Genomic DNA, 25,718 nt, shown 5'->3' with positions numbered 1-25,718 from the left:
AATGAAATAAAAGCTAGGTGTAGTTTTTATTAAAGGATTTTTTTTAATTAAGCAGCATTCCTATTAGCTTGGTTTGTTTCATTTCAGTGATAAACCAAGGCACATTTAAAAAGCAGTATGCACAAAAAATATTGTTTCTTGCACTTTATATAAATCCCCTATTCTTGGAAAGCATATGTTGTAGAGAACAGGCAGAAGAAATGGGAAACTTTTTATTTTCATATTCTCATTTAAAGAAAAACTGTATTCCAAATGATGTCTCCACCTTGCAAAACAAATCACATCTGTAAGTTAGAAATGTTTATGTAGAATTTTCTCCATGAAGAACTATGCTTACTATGTTGCTAGGATAGCACAGTGATCAATCCCTTTTTGTCATTCAATTTCTTTTTTTCTAGATAGCATCTTTCCCAGAGCTGTATTTTTATGATCCTGAGGAAGTAATTTCTGGCATGAATGACACAGAAGTAGTTTTGAGAGAGTGATACAGAACTACGTTGAGTTTTCTATTTCTTGAAAAATAACTTAACAAGCAGGTCCTCAAGCCTACTGAAATGGTGATGACACAGCACTGAGTTTTTGTCACTGTTAGGACAGGTCCACACACTGTGGTCTCTCCCTTCTCAAGCAATGAGAGCTGCTATGCATGGGCTAAATCCAGCGTCTCCATCATCCTTCCCATTATCCTCCCTATTACCATGACATGATACGGACCAAAGCATCCTCCCATGTACTAAAGCAACGCAGCTTCTGGAAAAAGGGGTGTTGCCACCATCAGAGGCAGTTATCTAGCCAGATTGCCACCCCTAGCCACCTGCCTTCTGGCCCAAATCACTTCTGAAAGGAGAAAACCACTTCCTAGAAAGGTCAGTTCCACCTGTGCACCAGGGATTGAGAATTTCTATGGAACTTCAAGTATTTGCTCTGAAAAAAATAAAGGGCAGCCCTACCGATGATGGAAGTTACACCACCATTATGAAATGGAATTTGGCTGCAGTGGGTTCTTATGCTGATTGTCAGTTTTCACAGGCTTGTTAGTAAACTTGTCTAAATCATGAAGACCAGTCCTGACAAAAAATGAACTTTATTCCTTTAACTCAAAATATGTCTGATACAAAGTATAACATTTACTGAATTAATAAATAAAGCTGCAAATAAAAGTTACAATAACTTTGATTGATTAGAGTAATATACTGAAAACTGTGCTACAGGGAGCAAATAAATCTAGGACAAAATGTTATTTGTTTGTCATTTGCAAGTAGGTAACAAGCTGAATTGTTCATGCCTATTTACCTTTTGAAAAATCAGTGGGATCTTGGTTCCCGGCACCTTCTTCTGATCCTGTTCCAGTAAAACTGACAGTGGGACACCAAACAGGCCAGAGTCTGAAGAATAAAGCAAAAGAAACTGAGATATTATCCACATCTGTCATGTGATAATGGCATAAAAACACATTTTTGAAGCGATAAGCTTATTCAATACATTCAGAGCTATTGACCTTTTGTTCGAAGTGTTTGAATGTCTTCGTCAATCAAGTTATTACACAAAGCATTCTGGCTAAAAGGATTCATTCATCTCTTCCTTCAACCATAAATCAGGAGTCTTCTGTTTTCACTTCAAATTGCCATCCACATATTCTGCAGTACAGTGAAGCAAACTGCATAAATGAACCATCTGCATGGTTCTGGTTTGCAGAATGGGTGTGATGATGACCCTGCAATGCAGATCTTCATCACTCAATGCAAGCTATTATAGTTAAGATGCAAATGGCATGAGTAAAATCCAGAAATTTGGCTACTAAAATGAGACAGATGTAATTATCACCCAGTTACTCTGAACACTTCTCTCTATGAGGGTGTTGAAAGAAGAGCTTTTCAACCCCTGTGCTTTTGCATTATACACCATCAGGATAGCAAGATCACCATCTCACCAAAGGTGTTTTGCTTTTATTTTTAATAAAAGCAAAAGTACAGTCAAGTCTTGGTTAGAAAATAGCCTTTACAATAGTACTAAGGCAATGTAAATTAAAAAAATGAATATAGTCTCTGTTAATCTAGCCCTGATGCAAAACTAGCCTTAGTCTTCCAGTAAAGGGACTCCCAGGTGTTTATGGCCCAGCTGAATAGAAGTGAATGACCATTAAAAGAGAGCTATACTCGTAACAACTAACCCAAATTTTGCTGACATAGAACTTCTCTGTCAGAAGTACTGATAATTGCTGTATGTGCAATTTTTCTGAAACAGCATATAACACTACATGTAGCTAAAAACTCCTGCTTGGTATGATGCCATGCCAATATTGAGCACAGAACAGTTGTAATTACTGAAAAGATGTCAGCCCTTGAGGGAATGTGATGTATGTCAAAGAAACATCAGTTTCAGTGCCAAATCAGGGAGTTCTTGTATCTCTATCAGCATAAAAATCTACCTATAAAATATGCAGGGACTCATACATGCAGTCAATATCCATACCCCATAGTTCTATCATCTTGAAGATCTTGTCAATAATAGAAGTTTCTACTGAGATGAAGTTGGAGAAACAAACTGTAGGAGGTCAATAGAAAGGCAGGGCTGGGCACAGCACAGCATTCTCCAGAAGGAGTAAGTTTTCATCGTCTTTACATACTCAAGCACAAAGGGGAACAGCCAATAGATTCACCATTGTGTGAATCAATCAGCCAAACAATACTTCAGGTATAAAGAGGTGAGGGTCAGTAGAGCAACAAGGCACTGAAGGCATTACATTGCAAAAGCAGATTTGTTTGGCAGAAAGGGTGATATGTCATTGTCTATTTTCTACACATTTCCATGAGTGTATCCCATTTTTTTTAACTTTTAAAAAAGTTTTTAATCAATTCAATGTTTTTCATGACTGCCTGTCATTCAGCTAATAATGCTATGAGTGAAATTCAATTAACAATAAATTTAGTAAGACAAATTAAGACCCAAAATACAACAGAAAAAAGCGTTTCTTCTCTGTTCATTAGTGAAAGCAGAAACACTTCATAGAATCATAGAATACCAGGTTGAAAGGGACCTCAAGGTCCAACCTTTCTTGGCAGAAGCGCTTCTGCAAGCAGAAAATGCATTTAAGGCATGAAGGTCTCATAGATGTTTCTGTCTATGCCTTTTGCATTTAAAAAGTTATTTTCTACTACTGTAAAGTGAAGAGCATATTCTGAAGAATCTATTGTACCTTGCTATGTATCTCTCAACCCTCTCTCTCCATTGCTTTCAATTATTTAAAGTGAGCTATTGCACTGTCACACTCACTGAACCTTGACAACAGTGTTTTGGCCAAGGCAGGCTTGTGATTAACTGGTAACACATTTCAAGCTCTTGCAAAGCATTTACCAGAAGCCAGAAATACAGAAAACAAACAAAGCACTGAACACGTCTAGCATCTTGAGATTGGTTTCCATGTGTCCTACGTTCTCAAAAAAAGCACTGTGATTACACATATCCTCCAACAGCTTGCAGAGCAAAACGGTGCATTGTGGCTGTCTCAACATCCTCTGCAACAGCCCAAATCTTCCACTTAATATTACACCATTCAGCATAAAAACTGCACTATGGCCTGAGGAAATACTGGATGGGCAAGGCCTATGTGACACAGAAAAGTTTGTACCAGACAGACAAGGAAAGAGGGTGACAAAGACTCCCAGCATCTCCAGCCAAGGGCAACGAAATCAAAAAAGTCAGGTAGAATCACAATCATAGATTTATTTAGGTTGGAAAAAAACCTTTAAGAACATTGAGTCCAACCATAAAAGTAGCACAGTACCCACCTTCAGGAAAGCAGAAAAAGAATACCCACAAAGAGTATATATACGCACCCTCCCAGGGAATCTATCAGCACATACAAACTTCTGTGAAGCAATTCTTGCACAGCACACTACTAAGATAGTTCCCTTTCTTCACTCTTTGGTTTATCTGCTCAGTGACTGACCTGAGTTTTAACTTTAGACAAAGAGCATGGTTCCATAGTTGGAGTGACTGTGTGCATGAACTTGCTTAAAGTGTGCCTTGAGTTAAGGCATATAATTAAATGCTTCTCTGGATCATGTTACTATTAATATAAATTTTCTGCTGGAAAAATCATAAAGAACCGAACGCATTTGTTTTATTGGGTTAAAACAGACACATTTGGTTCAGAACATGAAACACCAACTCACCTTTGGTTTTGATTTTTACAGCTTTTTGCTGCTTGAATTCTGTCCCAAGTATGTCATAGAGAGCAGTTAATTCAATCAGTGCTAAAGAATAGACTTTCTTCATGTCCTGAGGGGCCAGGTCACCAATCTTTGTGGTACCTGTTTTGTCCTTTGGCAGCCTGAAATTCTAACAGCAGAGATTTGCAGCAGTGAATAATCCACGTCATAACAAATTACTTAGCTCAAAGGCTGTGCTTCCTTCTGGGCACAACATTTCATCATGAAGCCTGCTGTTACTGACTAAACCACAGAAGACTCCCCCAGATAGGTTGAAAAGCAGATGATCTTAAAATCATAGGAGGATTTAGGTTCCTAGTGACTTCTGGAGGTCATCTAATTCAACTGCCTGCTCAAAGCAAGGCTAAATTCAGTCTGATCGGGTTGTTTGTTGCATTGTCCAACTGAATTTTGAGAACTCCCAGTAACCTTTGTGAGTACCTGTTCCAGTGCTTAATGCTCTCATGGAGAGTTTTTTTACTTTTAAAACAGAATTTCCCCTGTAGTCACTTATGTCCATTAACTCATCCTTTCGCTGTGCACCTCCAAGAAGAGTTTGGCTTGGTCCTGCTTGTAACCACCTCCCACCCCCCCACACCACTACCTTCTGTATTCTTTTGCAATTTATAGCGGTGGAAGTGCCTGTCCATGAACAATCCTATGCATGTACAATTGGGATAGAAATCCCTCTGCATTTATGCACACAAAATAACATATTTGGTTGCTATATAAATAATAATAAAGGGGTTCCCTTCTTGGGGAAGGGGGATCCTTAATTATGGCTCATTTCTACTGCACTAAATGCTCAGAAGCCACAGTCAGAGACTAATATAAGGAATTGAGCTGATTGGGTGAGGGAGAGGGACTTCCCAGCTCATAGAGCTTTTCAACTCCATCTCTCACCAGCAGGCTTCTAAGTAAGACTCCTGCCTGTGCCTGACGTTAGCAGTGTGCATGACTCAAAGCAGGAAGGTTGACGTGATTTTCTTCTATTTGGAAAGATGTATTATATTCCAGCATTATTTTCTCATCCTGTACAAAGCAATAGCACAGATGAATTGGTGGGTATGCTACATGACTACAAGGGCACATACCAAAACCCAAACGTAATTTAAAAATTGTAGATGTATAGTCAGTTTCCCGCCTTGAGGTTTCATTGACTTGCACAAACATGTATGTTTAAAAATAGCTGCCAATGACGAAGGTGCAACAAATTGTAGATTTAAATAAGTAACTCCCTTTTCCTATCATTTTGTCACTCCATTCATCACTGAAGGAGAAATCCCATAGCTGTCTTTGAGCAATCCTTTATAAGTCTATCTAAAAGTATAACTAATGTACATATTATGCATATATATAGAAGTTAGAGTATAGCTATTGTTTCCTTGTTATAGGCTGCATTAGAGAAACATGACTCAAACACTTTAGAATCCATTTTTAAATATCCATTAGTGTCTGGTTTATAATGTTTAAACTAGGATACATGGGGTAATTATTATTTGAAGAACTGCACATGTGCTTATCTAAATTAAGCGTTTGAAGAATTGTGAAACATTATTACTTCAGACACTATGTTTACTCAGACAAGTTTGCATACACCATTAGAAAAAAAAAAAAAAAGACATTTTTCACACCAGTCATTAGTTTACAGGTCATACGTAACTGTATGTTCATGAACTGTTAGGTAGAGAGACATCTTCAAAGAGATGCCTGAGGATCAATAACAAAATTCCTCAGAGGGTCTTCTTTTGTACTTATTTGGATTCATTCAGAATTAGCCTTAGAGTTGGAAAGAAAAACTAAGCCCAAACTAATCCTTAATTTCCTGCCATTTGACTTTAGGCTTCTGTAGGTCATTCTGCTCTTCATTCTCATCCCTCACCTATCTGCATTGAGTAACTGCACAAGGTTTCTACAGACATCCACCAACCCTTTTTAAATGACAACAGAGCTTTTATTACAGAGGTAAAGCATCTCACCTCAGATAACAGGAAAAGGGGCTGTCAACAGATGAAGGAAGGACACAGTTTGTGTACAACTCCCACTAAGCCACTATTCCAGCTTAATACTACCTATTCATTATTGTTTACACATAAAGTGCATTTTGCCAGACAGACAATGACATAATTAGGCATAAAAGTAGTTACTTCCATGTTATTGAGAATACTGTTACCAAAAATGAGTTATCTTGAGAAGGTCTATCTTCATAAAGCTGGATCCGACAACGTTCTTCCAAATCTAATTCATCCACTATCAGATAAATATCATCCAAACAGTACCACTAGTAAAAACAAAGAATGTGAGCAATAAATAGAAAACACCTACCGGGAGAAGAGTGTCACCCCCTCCACCCTTCCACATTTTGCCTACTGAGCTGTCTTTGAGATTAGCTGCCTGTTCTGCAAATGATATCTCCAAATTGATGTCAGTGTCCAGAAACGGCATGTCTTCAAGCAGGCTCTTCTGCTCATCCGTTCCAAGTCTGAACTTTGGATCTGAAAACAGAGTAAAAAAACCTAATAATCAACAGCAGCACAACTGAGCACCACTCAGTGCATAAGAGTAAGTTTAAAACCAAGTAGAAGTTAATGCTGTGCAAGGGATGGACTTTATGGTTGCAAATTCACTGATTTCTGTATTTTTTATGTCAATTGAAAATTTAGCTTTTGACAAGGGTCCATCTTTTGTATTTTTTCTTGAATAATCCTGCCAAGGCATAGGGTTTTCTCCTCTTTATCTATTATGAAAAGATAAAGCAATTCACCTCAAACAAACAGCAGACTCACAGAATCTTCCGGAGCCTAACAGCTTTGGCATCAGAAGTTTCTCGCCATCAAACACTTTCCAGCCTCAAAGACTGTAACATCCTGCAACCAAATCAGCAATTCTTTCTGCTGATAAAATTACAAAAGCAAAAGAGAATGCTTCCTCTATGATCCAAAGCATTAACATCTGGGGATAACAGGGAGTACACAGATCATGTCTTTGTCCCAACATTCTTATCCTCACCTCAGTCTGAAGAGTCTAGATTGCTCAAAACTGTTTGCACATGTTTCCATGATACAGGGAAGGACAAAATACAAAACAATGGTCTTACTTCTCTTTCTTTGTTCCTTTGAATGAATCAAATACTAGACAAATGTAGAACATTTTTTGTTTATAAGAAAAAAAAAAAAAAAGAAGGAAAAAAAGGGAGGCACTTCTGCTTTTAGAAAAAGAAGTCTAAGTTCATAGTAAATCAACCGTTGTTTTTCAGTCTGAAGTTAAAATATATCACGAAAGAAGCAAGATGAAAATTATATTGTAAATAACACTAATATAAAGCATCAAAGACAATTTAGTCAAAGAAAGATTCTGATCTCTCCACCATCTCTCTTGTGATGTGGTACTTCTTAAGGTACGTCCAGGATTATGTTCCTTGCACAAGACATTACAAATATGTTGCAAGTATTTGTGATGAAATTCAGACTTAAAACCAGGGCAAACATAAACAAATCAATACTGCTCCTTTCAGTGGGACCATGATTCTGCCACTGGCTCCTACTCACAGGAGACTAGAGCCTGTTCAAAGCTAACATACCACAAGAGCAGGAAAAATGGGATGGAAATGGACATGAGTTGAGGAGGAGAACCATGAGCAGTGTATATGCATTGGTATAATAATATCGTGTAACATTATAAATTAATTTCTTTACACCACTGTGGGAAATTTTTGTATGGCCTGCAATAACTATGCTAAACTAAGCCAGAAAAAGTTTCCCAGAAAATAGTTACAGGTACAGAAACATTTGACCTTGAAGCAGGGGAAGGCTGCAGATAGGCTGATTAAGAGAGAAGGCATCAAGGAAGTGCTGCTCTACACTGATACTTTCAGTGGTCTGCAAAAGAGCTGAGCTGCAAGCATGCAACCTAAACAACATATGAAGCATCAAGTTTAAAAACAAGAATTACACCAACTCAAAAATTTTTCTGAATTGCACCTGTGTCTAATTGAAAGACATAAAAACAAGACTAGTCTCTCATATTCTTTAGAAGGAGTCCTGAAAATGACCTCAGCCTGCCAGGGCCAAACTCAGGGGACCTGACAGACAGGCGAGCAGCTACAGCCACTACAGCCACTCTCTGGTAGGGCACGGTGCTTTACACAACCTCTCCCATGTCAACGTAATTGATCTAGAGCTGAGCCTCTTCCACAGAGAGAAGGTGGATTTAAGTTAACACTTTGACTCTACTTACAACCAAGCAATGCTGTAAGAAACAGAATAAAACATTTCCAAATTTTGCCTGTCATGTATGTTACTTGCCACTTGCTCTTTCCAGAGTGGCTTCTGCTCACTTTCCATAGACCCCAAAAGACGCCTGGAGCATACGCTAAAGATTAAGCTGATCCTGAAACTAGAGCTGCTCCTTTCGTTTAAGAGATATATGAGACCTCAGTAACCAAACATATCCAAGGTCAAATTCGTCCCTGGCTTCGATCTTTGGCCTCCCTGTCTGTATATCTGTATATATCATGTAAACTGCTTAATGCATCTGAACTAAAGGAAAACAGTCCCCTGTTCCCCCTAGACTTTTGTCATGCTAATGTGGCCTATACGTGACCTACATACTTCCTATCAGCCTGGGAGGGATCGATGTTAACAAACAATAAAGCAGTAGCTCCTATTTCAGTCCTCTGGTCATAGGAAGGTGCTGTGTAAAGCAGATGTCTTGGTAATGCTGTGCGCATTTTAAAGGTCTGGAAATGCTGCTGTTGTGGGGAGTTTCTTCTTGGTCGTATAGACTTGCTCCTATTGTCGTGCATTCATTAACTAGGAAGCAGCTGCAACAGGAAGCAGCTTTGGTGTTCTGCCAACCTGCCAACTGCATGCAGTATTTCATGAGCAAAATGCAAGTGTGATACAGAAAAATGTAAATATTGTCTATAAGGATGTGGAAACCGGATTTCACATTAGTCCTGTACCCCTTCCTTGGTTCACAGTGCTATTTAAAGATCACATAAAATGATGCAAATTCCTCAGAAGGGGGGTGGGGTTACATTTTGGATTTCTTTTTAATACGACATGGAAATATCGGGAGTGACAACCTTACCATTTCCTAGTTTTGCTAGAGAATTTAGAGACTACCCCAATGGAGCTATGCTGATAGATCTTAATTTATAACTGGAAAAGTAGAGCGGCTGATTTTTTTTTTTTTTGACTGACAAAGCATTTCTCTAAAAGGCTAATTCATAGACGACTTTAAATAGAAAATAAAAAACTTTGTAATCTTTTCACTAACACTATCTCTCCATAGATTCCTCATTTATCATGTAAAATGAAAAGCAGAAACAAACTCTTTAATTAAAAAATACAACCACATTTCAGTCTTTTTCCCTATCAAGAAGCAAACATTACAGCTCTTTCCCTCTTCTTACATACAGTAGATGAAATTTTTTCATTCATTTGCCAGATCATTATGCTTTGAGGTTACCCTTATACGGAGGTTTTATTTAACATTCTTCCCTTGTAGCTAATCCAGTGTGTTCAGGACAACTGCAGTCCCACTGTAAACTGACTTTTGCTGCTCCCCTATTTAAGCTAATGAGTATTTAGCTTTTCATTTGCTTTATTCTTTCCTTTTTATTTCTTGAGATGTCTCAGCCAACATGGTTATTTACTCCTTTTCACATACATCCAAAGGTAATTACTTTTTTTCTTTCCTGTTGAACATACTGCTAGCTTTGCAGGTCTAGTGAGTGTTATGGATCGCTAAAATGATAACGTCTTTTGACAGCTTAATACATGATTCTCAATTTTCTTTTCTGTTCCGTATCTACATGAAACAAAGAGGCACTTAAAGCCAGTGAGGGTCCTTCCAAAAACCTCAAATATGCATCTACCAACAAAAAGATTAGGAACTCATTAAACTGTTCTGTTTGACCAGGATCAGGCAGAAAAGAACAAAAACACAATGGTTTCATATTATTCCCTGAGTTTGCTTACATTGTTTAGGTAAGAAACAAGGTGTGTCGGACTGTCAAGAAAGGAGGAGTGAGCACAGGTTCACACAGCGCATGTATGCTCTAAGGGCAAGCCATTATCATCTTCAGTCTGGCAGAAGCACTCAGGAATGCAGAATTCAAATACCCAATTAGGTACAGCCATAACCTTTGGAGAAGGGCCAGAGTCATTCACTCTAACAGTTTTAAGACATCTCAATTTAAGCTTTGGAATTTTTTTTTATAATGTCTGAGATGATATTCATATTTTTTCAGGTAAAACTGGTACTACTTCTCTGTCAAAGGGGGCTTCCGTTTTAAAAAAATGTCTTTGGATTTGGATTTCATAAATATTTAGTATCTCTCAAATATCAGGCATTGTTTACTTTTTTGCCTTAAAATTTATTCACTGTTTGTATAACACTAATTTGTTCATCATTCTGGAGGAAAGATCACAGCACAGCACTGAAACAGGTGCAGTGCTTTTAACACCACCGAACTTGCACGGTTTATCTGTAAATTGAAATGATTTTTATTTCCTGCTCCAATCTTGGGAGCAGAGCCCACTTCAGCATGTTGACAAGAGCAGAAGTGTATCGGGATGTAAGCAGGCTGCATTTGCCATCCACATCACAATCTGTGCTGAGGAGAGCTAGCATATGGGATTTGCTTTTCAGAACTTCCCATTTCTGAAGGGTTCATCAGGGCCACTGGAAAAAAAGAACCAGATGTGATAAAAACTCTGTAATAATTGCTTGGTAATTTTCCAGCTCTGAATCCTACAGTGCAGTTTATTGACACAAGCACCAGGCATCCCTTCCTTCCCTTGTGCTGAACCAGCAGTCTGGCAGTCCTCCCAATTTTTTACTGTTCTTATTGGAGTGAGATCTGCTGAGAGGGAGGGAGGGCAGGATTAACAGCACTTCTGGAAACACACAGATTTGGTGATATTCAGGGCTGGTTTATATTCTTCTCTCTCATGTACATCCTGTATTGTCTGTTGCCGTTTTCTAAGTCTAATCCTAAAATAGCAATTTTTCCAGTCTGCTACTGGTCAGTATTCTAGAACTGGAGCAGAATTTTCTTTGGTGGCTTAATTACAGGTAATTAACTTGCAGTAGGGAACTTGATCTGCCTGCTTGACTATTTAAGTGTCTGTAGGGTCCAGTGTAACACCTATGTGCTATCCAGTCCCCTGGAAAAAGAAAAAAATCCCAACATACAAACAATGCAGAATAGCAGTGCAGTATATTAAAGCTTAAATGGCTGCCAGTTAATATTCTGATCTCTACAGTGATGGCTATGGTGGTATAACAGACATGGTGCAACCCCTGCTTTGAAGAAATCTAAGATGATGTGGGCAACCACTCTTTTATTACTGGACCTGAAGAACAGCAGAAAGATTTGTCAAAGTGCTTCATCAACGTTCATACTCTCTAAAAAGAAACTATGGATTCAGCCAAGGACTTCTGTGATGCTCTGTCCCACCTGGCAGTGAGAGGGAGGGGTCTTCCATGGGTACTGCACCCCTCTTGTGTAATCACACACTGTTGAACACAACCCAGACCTACACACAGAATTCTCTCTCTTTCCATTTTCCTTAAAAAGGTAAACAACTTTTTTCTTCCATCCCTGTTTTTCTTTCATTTTGAGCTGCACGTGTATAGCCAGTTCTCACTTTTTTTGGATGTTTACAGTCCATTTGTTTTTGTTCTCTCATATGCATTGATGAGCTTATGTATAGTGCTTCATTTCCTGTGCTGTACAGCAGAGATAAATCAGAAGGGACAAATTAAGGATCAGGAAAGACCTAAGCATAAGCAATGAGAGGAGACTTCTCTCAGATGACTTGATTATAAGATGATCACTGGTAACAAACGAGGTTTCCCAGGTGACTCAAAGGACACCATCTACAGCCACACTTAAAAATTTTACACCACAACAACGCAGGCCATAACAGGTTTCTCATAAGAATTTCATTTTCTTTTGCTGAAAAGTTGAGATATGCACCTATGCAGTAGCTTGTGTAGTTGAAAGCCTACAAACCAAAAGGAAAAACAAACAAAAAAAAGGGAGTTGTTTGGCTTTACCTTTTGTTCCATCTTGTGTTTCATTTTTGTTTTCACTTGTTCTCACAGTTGAGGGTTCACTTCCATCACAGACCTAAGAAAGGAACAATAAATATGCATGCCTATAAAAACCAAATGCATGGTTGTAGAAACTCCTTCCGCTCTGTGGAGGATTACAACAGATACTCCTGCAATTCAGGGGTATGCAGAAGCATACCTGTGTGTTTCAGTAGAAAAACCTTTGCCAAAGGATAAGAGGATCTGAAATCTAGGTAATTAAAAAAGAATTCCATTCCCCTCTTCCTAAAAGACTAAGTGGGTATAACACTTGATTTTCCAGAGTTGCAAAGAATAAGAAAATGTAGTCTTTGACCTGAAGCCATATTTTGCACAGGAAAGATATGGAAAGGGAATCTGGAGGAGACATTTTGACTGACTCAGTCCAAATTCCTTCCTCTTGCAAAATCTTACATGGTTGCCTCCCCTACAGAGCAATCCCATCCCTTTTGCAGGGTGGCCTGACATTAATATCTGTGCTTACAGCTTAGATTCCCAACAGCAAAATTAAGACACTTCAAAGGGACAACAAAACAGGAAAGGATTTGAACCCATCTTCTCCTTTCTACAGTGCTGCACTACCCAGTCTCCAGATTTGTCACATTCTATGAGCTGGATGACACCTACTATAGAACAAAATATTTCAGAACATGTAGAAAATCTACACCCATATATATATATATGATTATATATATAGTTATATACATTTTTATACACATATTATTATCTTTTTGGCAACTCAAATCAACAATGAATGTTTAGCAGTCTGGATTTTTAATTGTATTTTATGCAAGCACTGTATAACTCCATACTTACTGAGGAAAAAACCCCCAAGTTTTAAAGATTTCTCCTACCAACACAAATCTGTATATTTACCTTCTCTTAAAATCAGGGATCTTGAAAGGTGAAAGAAGATAGCATGACTGCCCAGAAGATTATTACTGTTTCACAGAGCAGTAGAAGGAGACTGGGAAGCTGTCAAGGTACCAAAAATATAGTTTCTCTTTGGAAATATGGCAGGAAATTTAGTAGAAACATCAACACAATTGTTGCGTTGATGCGAAACATCAACACTATTGTTTTACCTTTCCTCCTGTGCTTTCCTCCAGGTGAAGGGAGGTTACAGGATTTTTGGAGACTATTATTAAACTGGAATGGCTTCATACAGCTGCAGATGGCTTCAGTCCTCTTTTGTTACATAAAAAGCTTTCTAATGATGGGAGAATAACAAAGCACTAAGACAAGTTACCTAGGGAGGTTGTAGAAGCTACTTCACCACAGGCTTTCTGTGACAGATTAGATGAATAACCACAAGCAATGATTTCTGAATAATTATCTTGATTTGGAGAAAGAAATGCAGTACAGGTTTGAGGGCCTACACTTGTATTATTTTATTTCAGTTGAGGAGACAGGTTCAGAAGGATTCTTTTTTTTCCAGTTATTTCTATATTTAATAAATATTCTAACCTTTTTTATACATCTTAAATGGGTACAATCATTTGTCTGTTTGCATTACTTCTCACTGACATCAGAAATATCAAAATATGTAGTTTAAGAGACATGGAAGTCTACTGACCACTGTGACATGTCATTGTCAAACATTACAATGTGTAGCTTAAATACAGGAACATGAGTATTTTTTGTGCTTTACTGAAATAACACAATTGAAAGGGAAATTATACTGCTTTAAACTACATGATATTTTACCTAAATTGCTCTGCTATTAGATCTTGTAATTTTTAGGTATAGTCAATTCCAAGTTAGATCCCGGAAAGCTTTTATGGAGCTAATATCCCTTCTGCAACCACATGCAAAGCAGAACCATGAAAGGGAAGTTGTGCCTCGAGAACATACATTTGAGCTAACAAACTCCCCCCGCTACATTTCACCTCTACTGAATTTGAAAGGAGTTGCCGAAGGAGAGGAAGCTGTTGGGGGAAGGAGGAAGTTAAGTCCCCTCAAAATTCACCATGCTTTCCACCACCGCTACCACTGAGCTGAACGGCAGCGGCAGCAGCGAGAACGAGGGATGGGGCTAAGTTCAGGAAAGCTAGCTGTGCACTTCCATCAGGTCAGAGTCTTCTTATGGCAGAAGACCTTGCTGCTTTTGGGAGAGCAGACAGGGCATATACGCTTCTCCACAGAAGAGGAAGTCTAATCATAGTCTCCATTTCCCTCCTTCTCCTTTCCTGGGTATGGAAGAGGAACTCTCCTGTTCAATACCCCATAAGAGGAAACTGGGACCCTTCAGGATCTGTCAGAGCAACATCCCCCACAGAGTTTAATGACACACACAGGCCCTAGGAGTTAGTATGGGGTCAAAGCTCCCAGCTGACAGGCATAAAGACCTAGCCAAAATAAAGCAGGTTAGGTTGATGTTCCCTTTTTTCCCTTTTTTTGTTTAAAAAATAAAAATAAGAGCACCAGGAGGTACGAGGTTCTGGCAGACCCTTCCAGATGGCTGCAGGGCACTACCACACAAAGATAAAAGTGGGCTTTTGATAGCTCTTTCGGTGATTGTTGTCATGAGTTTTGCATCTGCATTAAAATTAATTCGGATTAACATCTTGACCATGGAGTGGTTGTTTTATTCATCATCTTTAAGTAATACAAGGCCATTATACATCTTTCTACATACTAAAATTGTCTAATGCAATGTCAAATCTGGACCAACGCTATTCCCATAAATTCAGTAAAAAATTCCCTTGGAAATCAGTGAAAACTTAGACACAAATCTTCTGGAAATATTCCTTTTGTGCCTGTGCATCTCTCTGCCCTTCCCCCACCCCTACATGTTCCTCTCTTCTCTCTGTCAGAATCAAACAAAACGACAGACAGGAACTTACTTTTCCCTTTGAGTCATTTTGTAGCCTGAAGATATCTCTGACATCAGGAATTTGGTGCTGTTTGTTTTTTTTCCTCATGGTTTGTGTGACAGTCTCTACTCGCTTTTCCACTGCTGCCTTCTGGGTTCGGGTCAGCGTGGACAGAAACACCACACTTTCCTGGGAGTTGCCAGAGCTCTCACCAAACAGATCTGACAGACCTGCCTCCTTCAGCCATTCTTCTTCCAGTTCTCCCTCTGAGCAAGGCAAAGAGGAAAAAAGCATAAACGTTGGCTTTCGAGTACTGTTAAGCACACTGGATGTTAATGACATGATATGGTTAATGCATTTCACAGGGAAAGTACTAAGGGGATCCACAATTAAGAACAATTACTTACACGATCACGACTTGGAAAAAAGCTATTGTTTCTAAAGAGCTTCAAAAGGGTTAACATATATCATCAAAACCTTTAAAATAGTTAATCCAATACAGATTGCTATGGTGCAATCTTTATAATAATCTACAGCACTTCCATTAAATCATATACCATTTTATAAATATACCTAGATATGAACGTGTATGGGGAAGTCTGAAAGCCTCTGATCATTGCTGCCTCACTGCAGTGAGTTCAATCCTCAATCTTTTTAGTTCAATCCTCAATCTTTTTAGCTCCCTTATTGACATGGTTCAGCCCACTTTTCTTGATACATTGCAGCCCTCCACTAGCTCAATTTAATGAAGGACAAACCAGGCTACAGGAGTCACCTTAATACTATTTTTTAATCAGTTCTCGTGACACAGTCTCCAGCCTGCTGACAGCCCACAAAACAATTGTTGCTTTAGTCTTATAGCTGATAAGGTATCCTTTATTGACAGATCACTGCACAGGAGACAGGAGAAAGCTATTAAATACTGTCACCGATGGCAAAACTTCTGCTTCTGAAATCAGTATCTCTCTAAAGATACTTTCTTTAAAACATTAAGTTCTGTCTGTAGCAGCTGAGATTGTGTTGAATGCCAACAACCCTCTCAAACTTTCAAGTAACACTTCCATTTATCAGATATCAGAAGTACTCCAAAGCTGGCATGTCAACTTCACCGTTGACTGCAGTTTCCCACAGTGCCCAGTGCACATCCAAGGGCACCTGAATATTAAGAGAGTTCGGGAAACAAACACAAAATTTTAAGTATGAATTTTGCTATGGTTGTGCAGCCAAATCCTGAGCCTCTGACAAAACTCTCTCAGATTTTGTTATTAGGGCTGGAAAGATGGGCTGCACCAATTCTCCAGAGCAGATGTGAGCATATCTCATCTCTCCCCCTGCCTTGCCTTTGCATAGCTGCATCTCAAGTAAGCCCCAGCCCAGGCAGGCCCATCAGCCAGGAACAGTGTCCCACACAATCAGGAGTACTCGTACCCAAGCGAGGTGCTGTACATTAGGCAAAGTGTGGGGCAGAGCAACATCTGCTCAAGCTGATCAACACAACTGTGCTGACTCACTTGGCCTTCATGCCACAGTCAGAGGCTCGAGGTGGAGTGGTAACTAGGGGGAAGAAGGCTATATATAAATAAGAAAGGAAATGGTGGGTTTTGGCATGCCGAGCCTGAAGGCGTAGCAGCATCAGTGAGCTGGGGTAAGAGAAGAGGCTCATGCACTGCAGAATGGTGGGCTCTGCTGCTCTGGAGAAAGCTTGCAGCTCTGTCAGATGCCCTGCTTCCCAGGCACACAGGCTCGGAGCCTTGCTGCTTTCTCCAGAGGCCAAGTTGCTACCCTCTTCAGAGCACTTGTTAATAGAAGTGATGTTTCAAAATGCCTAGGGAGGCAGAAGTGCAAATCCCTTTGAAAGCTAATGGAGCACATTCTTCTCACTCATGTAGAGGCCGTATCAAAATGCAAAACTCACCACTTTAATTTACTGGGACTGTGGGCCTCTTGCAAGAATGGTAGAGAGGCAGATACTGCACTGTTAAAAAATAATTTTTGAGAGGAGTGGAATTAAGGATGTTAGTTCTCTTTTGTCTGATAGGACAAGAAAAATAAAGAAATTGCCCAACTTCTTCTAAGATCATGCCCTCATGAGTGGCCTATAATTAATGCCTCTGAGAAACAAAAATAATGCAACTGAACAGTCACAATAGTTACATGCTTAGAAAGTTACTCACTAAACTTAAACCAGTTAATCATTGGCTTGTCTTCTAAAGTGTGAGGTTTCTATCCACAATAGCTACAATAACAAACAATACACACAAAGAGTGAAAGGGTTAGTTTAACAGTAAACTGCAAATAAAGCTTCAATTGTTGTGATTTGCAAGTACAGGCACCTTTCTGATCTTCTGCAAATACCATTTAAAGGAAAACCAGCCTTTTACTTATCTCTGATACAGTTCTCTTTCAGGGCACTGCCGGTTTCTGGTGATATGCATCAGAGGCAACAGAATTTTCAAAGTGAATGTTCAGCAGAGTGACCTCTTTTTTGATTTGTGTTTGGTGGGTGCCATCTCTTGAAATAAGACTTAAAGAAAAATCCCTAGATCAGCAAACTGATGATCATTCACAAGAATGGATTTCATTACCATCTGGCTCTTTCACTACAAGTGCTACTCGTTCCTCATGATTATTTCCTCTGGTTTCATGGATGTTTTCAAGTTCTTTCCAGTAGTCATCCAAAAACAGTTCATCCAAGGAGTCCTGGGATCCTGAGCGGTCAAATGATGCTCCATCAGGGGTCTTCTTAGAATGGTCATGGTTCATCGTATACTGGCCAGACCGACGACTATAAACATAAATCAAAAAGCAATTCTTGGTTAGCATTTTAAGATACAAGATATATTAATATCCGTGAAGGCAGTTAGTGAAGAATTGTGTCTAGTATCAAAGCAAACTAGTATCAACAAGCAAACCAAAAATATATTTTTAATTCAACATTTCTGTTATACATATCTCCCAATCTGGAATGGAAATAATGAATCCAAGTTCTAGTAATCCTAGTTATACCAAAGCTCTAATTCAACTCACAACAGTCAGTTCTACAAAATGCATGGTACATATCTTCCTAGTATCACCATTCATAAAGAATTTTTCAAAAGTGCCCTTCTGCCTGAGTAAATTCTTTTAGCTTGACAGTACCCTTACTTTTTTCATTTGCCATCCTGCTTTTATTTTTTATTAATGTTTAGTCTGGTATCTATGATCTTAATTACAGCTGGGAAAGGACAAAGTAGAATTACTGAAGTTACAGTTTCTGAAGGAAACTTGTGAGTCCAAACATTTAATAAAGGCCACTATTTGTTTCTATCTTGCTGCTTCTTTGTCTGAAAGCTTACCATTTTTATAGTTTGATGTTATTAGCTTTTGGTTCACCCTGCCACATGCATGTTGCTAAAGCTTTCAAAAGGGATCTTTCATCTTAAGTATAGCTGCAACTAGAAAAAAGAAACCAACAAGCTGAAACATCTAGGTCTCATCTTGACCTCAAGTCATTGGCAAAAATTACCACTGACCTAGCAAAGAATTCCTCTTAAAAAGTCAAAGGTTATAATGATGTCATTGAAGTTACAGGTCATCCTTGCAGTCAAATATACCAAATCAAAAGCCACAAACTGACTCAGAGTATCAGTGGATTACATGAGTAGCAACCTGGTCTAACTTCAGAGTTGGCTCTGCTGTGAGTGGGGGGCAGGTTGGTCAAGATGATCTCCAGTCATCCTTTCTAAACTGAGTTACTCTACTATTATGACAGTATATAAAAATTTTTCCTTGTATTAAAAAATTGTAAGTTCTTAATATTTCAGAAACAGATGTCTTTTATGTCTAAATTTGCATCCATATTCTAAAAAGGAAGACATGATTTGGGGTTAAGTAATAAATATCGCTTATTCCAAGAGAAAAACATATCAAAGATCAAGCATTGTGGATTTATCACAATGTAAACACAGTAAATTAAGTTCTACCTTCTCATTTGGCTGACTTTGCAAGTTTATCTAGAATTAAAACAAAAGCACCTCGTCATTACATCTTATCTTGGGACAACTGACGCTTATTAGCTGCCCTTAAGTAAAAAAGCTATACCTTTCTCTCTGAATATAAGTCCCTTGTGTGTTCAAGTCACAAATCCTTTCACACCATACGTGCATGATTCTCTGATAAGAAATACTAACTATATGGACTTTGCCTTTAAAGGTAAAGAGCCTTATGGAAGGAGTATGAGTTTCCACCCACCCTGCCTTTCTGCTCCAGGTACAAGTTAATAAATGACAATGAATTACTGAGCTAATATGTACCCCAACACCATTCCTTAACCTGCCCTTATTTGAAAGCCCAGGAAAAAAAAATATATAAAGGAATATTTATCTTCTGCATCAATGGCAATAGCATCTTGCTGGTAGTGCATGTTACACAATAAATACAATTTCTCCACATAGCTACCTCAGGTCTTAAACTTCTCCTGACAGACATGTCCTGTGTGTGACCTGAGCTGCTTGTGAATCCAACACTAATTACTGCAGAAGGACATTCTTGGAGCTGCATCAGAAGCGTCCCCAGCAGCCAACATAGGTGCCAAGTGTGGCCAAAGCAGGTCGGGCTTCCCTTGCCCAGGCTCCCCTCCTCCTGAGGCTGAAGGTGCTCGGATCAGACTGCGTACACTTCACAGACAGACTCTGTACACTTGAACTGCAGCCTGAGTGAGGTCAGATTTCAGCTTATCATCCCTCGGTTTAACCCTGCGGAGCTACTTGGCAGCTCTTCGGTGGCCTTTCACCTTTGGAACAACCTGCTCTCACTGACCCACCTCAGCTGAAATTTAACCACCATGGCCCACCATGCAAAAGATAATACAAAGAAGTTGAATACGGGGGCTCTGGCAGGCTGAGGCAGGATATGCAGCAGCAGGCTGTGGCTCTGTGCCACGCTTCCAGGGCAATGTTCCTCCTGTCCTTCCAAAAAAGCCAGCTCGTTACCTTCCCCAGACTAAGTCCTGTCTCAGAGAAGTCTGTGTCCCGAAATTCACAGCTGATACTCAGCACAGAGCACCCAAGGCTGTTTTCAGGGCCCTGCGAGCGTTTGCTGTACATTAAAAACACTCCATTAACTCTCAGAGGCTGCGCCCTACCCTTCAATCACTGGTCACAGGCCTGCTCTACTCGACCAAATGTAAGCTGCTTTTCTTGTAAGGCTCTTCCTCGACTGACCTTTCCGTGTCTCATTAATGAATAATACAGCAGCTCCCAACTCTGAGCAGGTAGTAACATCACTTCTCCTCATGAAAGCCCTTAGAGAAGGACACGAATGACCAGAGGAACCTTCCAAGAACTATTCACACAAGAAACCTCACTGCTGTGCTGCAGATCTCTCCTTCAAAATCCATGTCACAGCTGGCAGCCCCAGTACCGGCAGCACACAGGCTCTTCAGGAACCGAGGGCACAGGCTACTGCCACACCGCTCCCGCTCCACTCACTAATTCCTTGTCTTCCCTCGTCGGACTCGATCAATGCTCTATCCCCAGTTTCTGTTTGGACGGCAAACCCTTTCAAAGCCATCTGCATTTGTCCACATCCACAATCAATGTTTCTATGGGCTAGGACAGAGAGAGGCTCAGGCTGGGACACAACAACTGCTAAAACTTTAGCTGACAGAGCAGGTCAGATCTTGTTTTCACTTCACTTGGTTCAATGTTTCTTGCTTTGCATACCCCACCAGAGAAAGACACCAGTGAAGCAGTATTTGGTGCATAATCCGCACAGCGATGGCTCCAGGCATACTCATCTCTGTCCCTTCTATGAACCCCTGTGCACAAAGAGGCACAAAAAAGACCCTTTGAGGATAATAAGGACCAGTCTTGATACCATAGGGTTGGTGTAGATAAGAAAAATAATTTTAAAAATTCACAGCATAGGGAAAAAACAGGTTGCCAATTAAGATTTTTATTTTTAGGTATCTGTTGACAAGACCAAGAACATGGGATTCTTGCTGTGACCTTTCACTAAATTCAATCCTTCTCCAAACATATGTTTAGTAAGCACCAGTTGCATATCACACAATAAAAGCACACAGGTGGGAACAAGTAAAAGCCAAGAAAAAAAAGAGAGGAGAAGAGGAAAAGTAATCAATCTTAGCATTAATATTATAAGGAATCTGGAAGAGAAATGTTTTAAAAAATATTTAATCCCACATTGACAGAAAGACTCATTAAAAAAAAAAATCTTAAAAAAGTATTTCAAAAACCCCATGTTGCAAGCAAAATTTTGTAGAAGACTGCTTTCCAAAAAACTATCAGTAGGAAATAAGCACCGTTCATTACAAAAAAGCGCTATTACTGTGGTTACAGAAAATAGGTTACTTCTCCAGCACATTCTTAAGTTTTTAGTTATTCAGTTTTTGTATTTAAAATTTGAAAAAAGGCAACTGCTTTTCACAAGTATCTTCAATGAGATCTCTTTTCTTCCCCCTGAAAATGTAAGCTACTGCTAACAAACACAGTCACTTAAAGTAATTTTCAAACACTATTCATTTAGCATTTCCAATTACTAAATGGTAAATTTACTCTCCAGCAGGTTTTTTTCCCCAAAAAACCTCGTATTTCCATTAAGGTCTTCACTAACATCACTCTCAAACTCTATTAAAATCTTATTAACATCTATTTCCAATCATTAGTAAATAGTTTACTCTTCAAATAGCTTTACAGGGAGCAGTGCAATACTCTCATTTCCAAATTACACAGTCATTTCTGACCTCTGATACTCAGACACGTGCCCTTTGCAGACGATGAGATTTTTGACTATTTATCTCAGTTACTGCAGTCTCTTACTGCAGTTAATCTTCTTGTGCCACTCACTGGAGATGCATTTATTTATTAGAAACATCAAGGATATGAGACGAAGCACTCCAGCTCTCCAGACGGTAGCCATTAAAAATAATTCTTGTAATGAACACCATTCTTTACATTTACAAGGAAAGAAACCAGATTTGGGTTATTTCACTATGCATTGACAAGCTTCAAGTTGTGGCAAGTACTTAAGGGAGAACTGTGTGCAACTATTTTCTTTCAGCCTTCCCTTTTGTGACCATGTCCTTTCTCAGCCTGTAAGAAAATATGACTCGTCACATAAATCACTGTTTTACACCATAATAAAAATGTGGTTTTCTTCAGGTTCTGTCAGCCTGATTTTGGTTTCATCAACAGTCACTTTATATTAGTGCAGTTGTCTTTACTCCTTATTTTCTTTCCTGTGAAATCTAAATCTCTCTGTCTGTTCCAATGCCTTTTTTTGCAGTTCATAACTGACACCTGTCATATGTAAACTACAGTAGCTAGAGATTAAACAATTAGTAAGGTGCACTTTCACTGGCATTTCAGATAATTTCAGTTCACAGAAAGCTAATTTTGCTATTACTTCCACTTTTCTCTCTCAAGAATTTAGGACTGCATTGTGTTTTAAAACAAGAAGTGATGAGAAAAAGATAATCTTGGTCATTTCTATAGTGATAGCCACTAATTTCAGATCTGAATATGATCTTTCTACATCACTATGCAAACATCATAATCATATGGTATCCTTATATACTATATATATGGGTATGCATGTATTAGATGTGTAATTAATGCAAGGATATTCATGGTCATAGAAACTAGGGAATATAAATACACTGTTGAACCAAACATAATAGATTAACACAGCAGAAAGAGAAGTGGAGTTCCTCTAACAGAATTATTGCAGGAGAGTTCACCAACTCCAGGAAAGGACAAAGTCCAGTTCCTAAGTACAGTATGAACATAAAGCAAAAAGATACCAGTCTCTATAATGTTACCTTCTTCCTGAAAAAAAATTACAACAATGCAATGACGGATGAAACAGCTTTTCTGCCTACAAATTAGGAATCTCTGTTCAGGGTCCTTTTTTCCACCTGCTTTTCCCAAATTTTGGAATTCAAAATTCAGGCCTGAATCTTTCCTGACTAAAAACTGTCACAACTATAAAGTGTCACAAGTGGAACAAGGGAAGAGGCCATCTCATTAATTACTGGGTTTAACCTCAATTAGGATTCAACTCTCTGGTGTTAAACAAATATGGTCCTTTTCCACACCTGCCTAATAAAGCCTATAGGAGTCTTAAACACTGTTTTTAAACAGGTTCTGAATTGAAGGCCAATTCAATGTTCTACAAGACTTAAAGTTTCACAAACATTTGTTTGTATCAGCCAGTTTCCAACATTGAGAACAATGCAAAAAAAGCACCCCATTATCAAGTGACATAATGACTTGACAAACTGGAAAATTAATTACGCCTTCTTAAACTCTACACTGAAAATACAATTCTTGTATGTTAGGCCTTAAAAGCTTCTTTAAGTAATCCTGGCCATTAAACATTGTTGCTGGGGTTCTTGTACAGACAATGTCTTGAGCACTGCCGCCCCTTCACTCTGGCACCCCAATAAACCAGGACTTTACTTCCAAAGTTATGTAAAACAACAAAAACATATCTGACTACAGCTACATTACAGCAGCAACTTCTGAAATGCCTGTGCAAAGGGAGTCATCACTCCCAACGCCAGTGGACGTTTGGCCATTTACGTAAAAGCTATTAGTAGTATTACTGCAGCCATATCTCAGCTGATACTGGGGCTCACTGATTCTGAGCATCATACCAACACGTGGTTAGATGACACAAGATACACAAAGGTTGTAAGAGAGGAAAATAAAAGTGGTGGCTATTTGGCCCAGAGAGGTGAAGCATGCTGTTCAAATTCATCATGCACATCAGTGACAGAAACAAGAATAATTCTCAGATCTCTGGAGTCTTTCACCACTGGACCACTGAGCGTTAAAGATCAAGATCTGACCCATAGTGAACTGCAAGGCAGAAAAAAGGAAGCTCTGCTGTTGTGAGTTTGTGATAGACTCCAGCCCTGTGGCTATAAATAGAGTAGCACTCTCAAAACAGAATTATCTTGTTGACACAGGAGTTACAAAGTTAAGCAGTAATTCATGTAAGTAGTCTTAAGTTTGCACAAAGGCTAACTAGATTTAAACAACAAAAAAATGCCTATGGGTACTGTGGCCCATTTTGAAAACTATTTACTGAGCAATCACATCCATGAGATGCTGTGCTCTTAAATATAAATACAGGACTTCCCAAGTCCTTTCAAATCTAAACAACTAAAAAGATAACGAGAGGAAAACAATGTGGTCTCTTGTTCAGCTTCTCATCCTGAAGGCTGAGCTACAGAAGTGTGGGAATAAGTAAAGCTCCTAAACCCAAAACTCTCCCCTCCCCTCCTTTCAAAAAGCCACATAGCACCACAAGGTGCAAAGACTTCTTAACTGAATTAACCAAGAAAGATCTAATCTAATGGCTACAGCAGTTGACTGGCTTGAGCTCCCTGGGACACAGGTCTGGGAAGTGATCGCCAGACCCTTCTATAGCCACAGTGCCTACCAGAAGGGCATCCTGGTCTTTCACAGTTTCTAGGCAAAGTGGCATCTTAAAGATCAGACATGAAGATAATGCAAGGCCTTGATTCCAAGGATGTGTTAAATCAAGAATTTTTATTATCAAATCATTTATTCTAATGGTTTCAACTTAATGTTTAAGAAATTTCTTTCTGTCACACCACCCCTTTGCACAGTATCCAGTATTTTGCAGTGCAGCGTTGAGCATCTTTCAGTCTCCTGTTAAAAAAAAAGATGAAATTGCAATTGATGTGCCCATCAAAGCAGGTTCTCCTAAAGTAACCAGATTTTGCATAAAGCCACAGAGTAATGACACTACCTAACTGAAGTTAAATTATTTTTTTTAAATGTAAATGTCTTCATCTTTTTATATGGCTTAACATATTAAAAAGATTCTATTTCACTGATGGCTAAAACCTCCTGTCAAACAAAAGCCAGTATCATTATCTTTCACAAGCAGCAGATAAACTTTGAGCAATACCTACCAAGACCCAGGTCTGGATATCTGGTGCCCAGAACAGCACAAAAATATTTCTCACCCCTTTAAAAATGCTTCATAACTTTTGGAAGGCATTAGAGAAACTTTAGTCTGGGCTTGTATTTCTGCTTTTCATTCTAGCTCCTAAATCTTGTCACTTGTTGCAACAACTGAATTCTCTCCTTTCTACCTTTTCTATCATTTATTCTTTCCATGACTGACTGAAAACTCTCCTGCAACTCCATCCTTTCAAGAGAGTCATACGGGACGCAAAGACAACAGTAACAAATCACCATAATTTCCAGTATTTTTGGTGAACTGACACTTAGCGCTCCTTCTCTCCCAACTTAAAGAGTTTTATTTTGGTTGCTCTGTGACCTTATGGGACATTTGGAATGTCAATTGCAATCAAACTTGTTCAAATTCCCCCTAAACTCCAAAGAAAAGCCACAGTAGTAGGAACTGAGGCAAAGCTCTGTTCCCCTTCCAAAGACAGAGTACAGAGTGATTGCAGAGAGGGTATAAAACAGTACTCACTTTCTAAATGAGCATAAAAAAGGCTGAGCAAAGAGAATCAGGTCTCAGGATTTTTTGTAATACCATCAGCTGCTGTTAATACCTGCTCAAATCTGCTCTAGAGATTAAC

At 39.0% G+C, this 25,718-nt stretch overlaps 1 protein-coding gene across 3 annotated transcripts in view; it reads right to left on the bottom strand.

The window, feature by feature from the left end:
* The window catches only part of ARHGAP18 (Rho GTPase activating protein 18), a 96,276-nt gene that overhangs the window by 21,190 nt on the left and 49,368 nt on the right, over window positions 1-25,718 (bottom strand). For all 3 annotated transcript variants that reach the window (XM_074819143.1, XM_074819144.1, XM_074819142.1), the window contains exons 2-7: window positions 17,719-17,918; window positions 15,164-15,399; window positions 12,282-12,354; window positions 6,537-6,706; window positions 4,176-4,341; window positions 1,294-1,385 (exon numbers count right to left, since the gene is read on the bottom strand). In XM_074819143.1, the coding sequence (XP_074675244.1) occupies window positions 1,294-1,385; window positions 4,176-4,341; window positions 6,537-6,706; window positions 12,282-12,354; window positions 15,164-15,399; window positions 17,719-17,918 (937 nt within the window). The remainder of the gene's footprint in view (window positions 1-1,293; window positions 1,386-4,175; window positions 4,342-6,536; window positions 6,707-12,281; window positions 12,355-15,163; window positions 15,400-17,718; window positions 17,919-25,718) is intronic.

This window comes from Strix aluco, chromosome 3, assembly GCF_031877795.1.
Source record: "Strix aluco isolate bStrAlu1 chromosome 3, bStrAlu1.hap1, whole genome shotgun sequence".
Classification (NCBI taxonomy): domain Eukaryota; kingdom Metazoa; phylum Chordata; class Aves; order Strigiformes; family Strigidae; genus Strix; species Strix aluco.
Note: the sequence above shows the minus strand (reverse complement) of the source record. Positions and strands in the feature narration are given on the sequence as shown.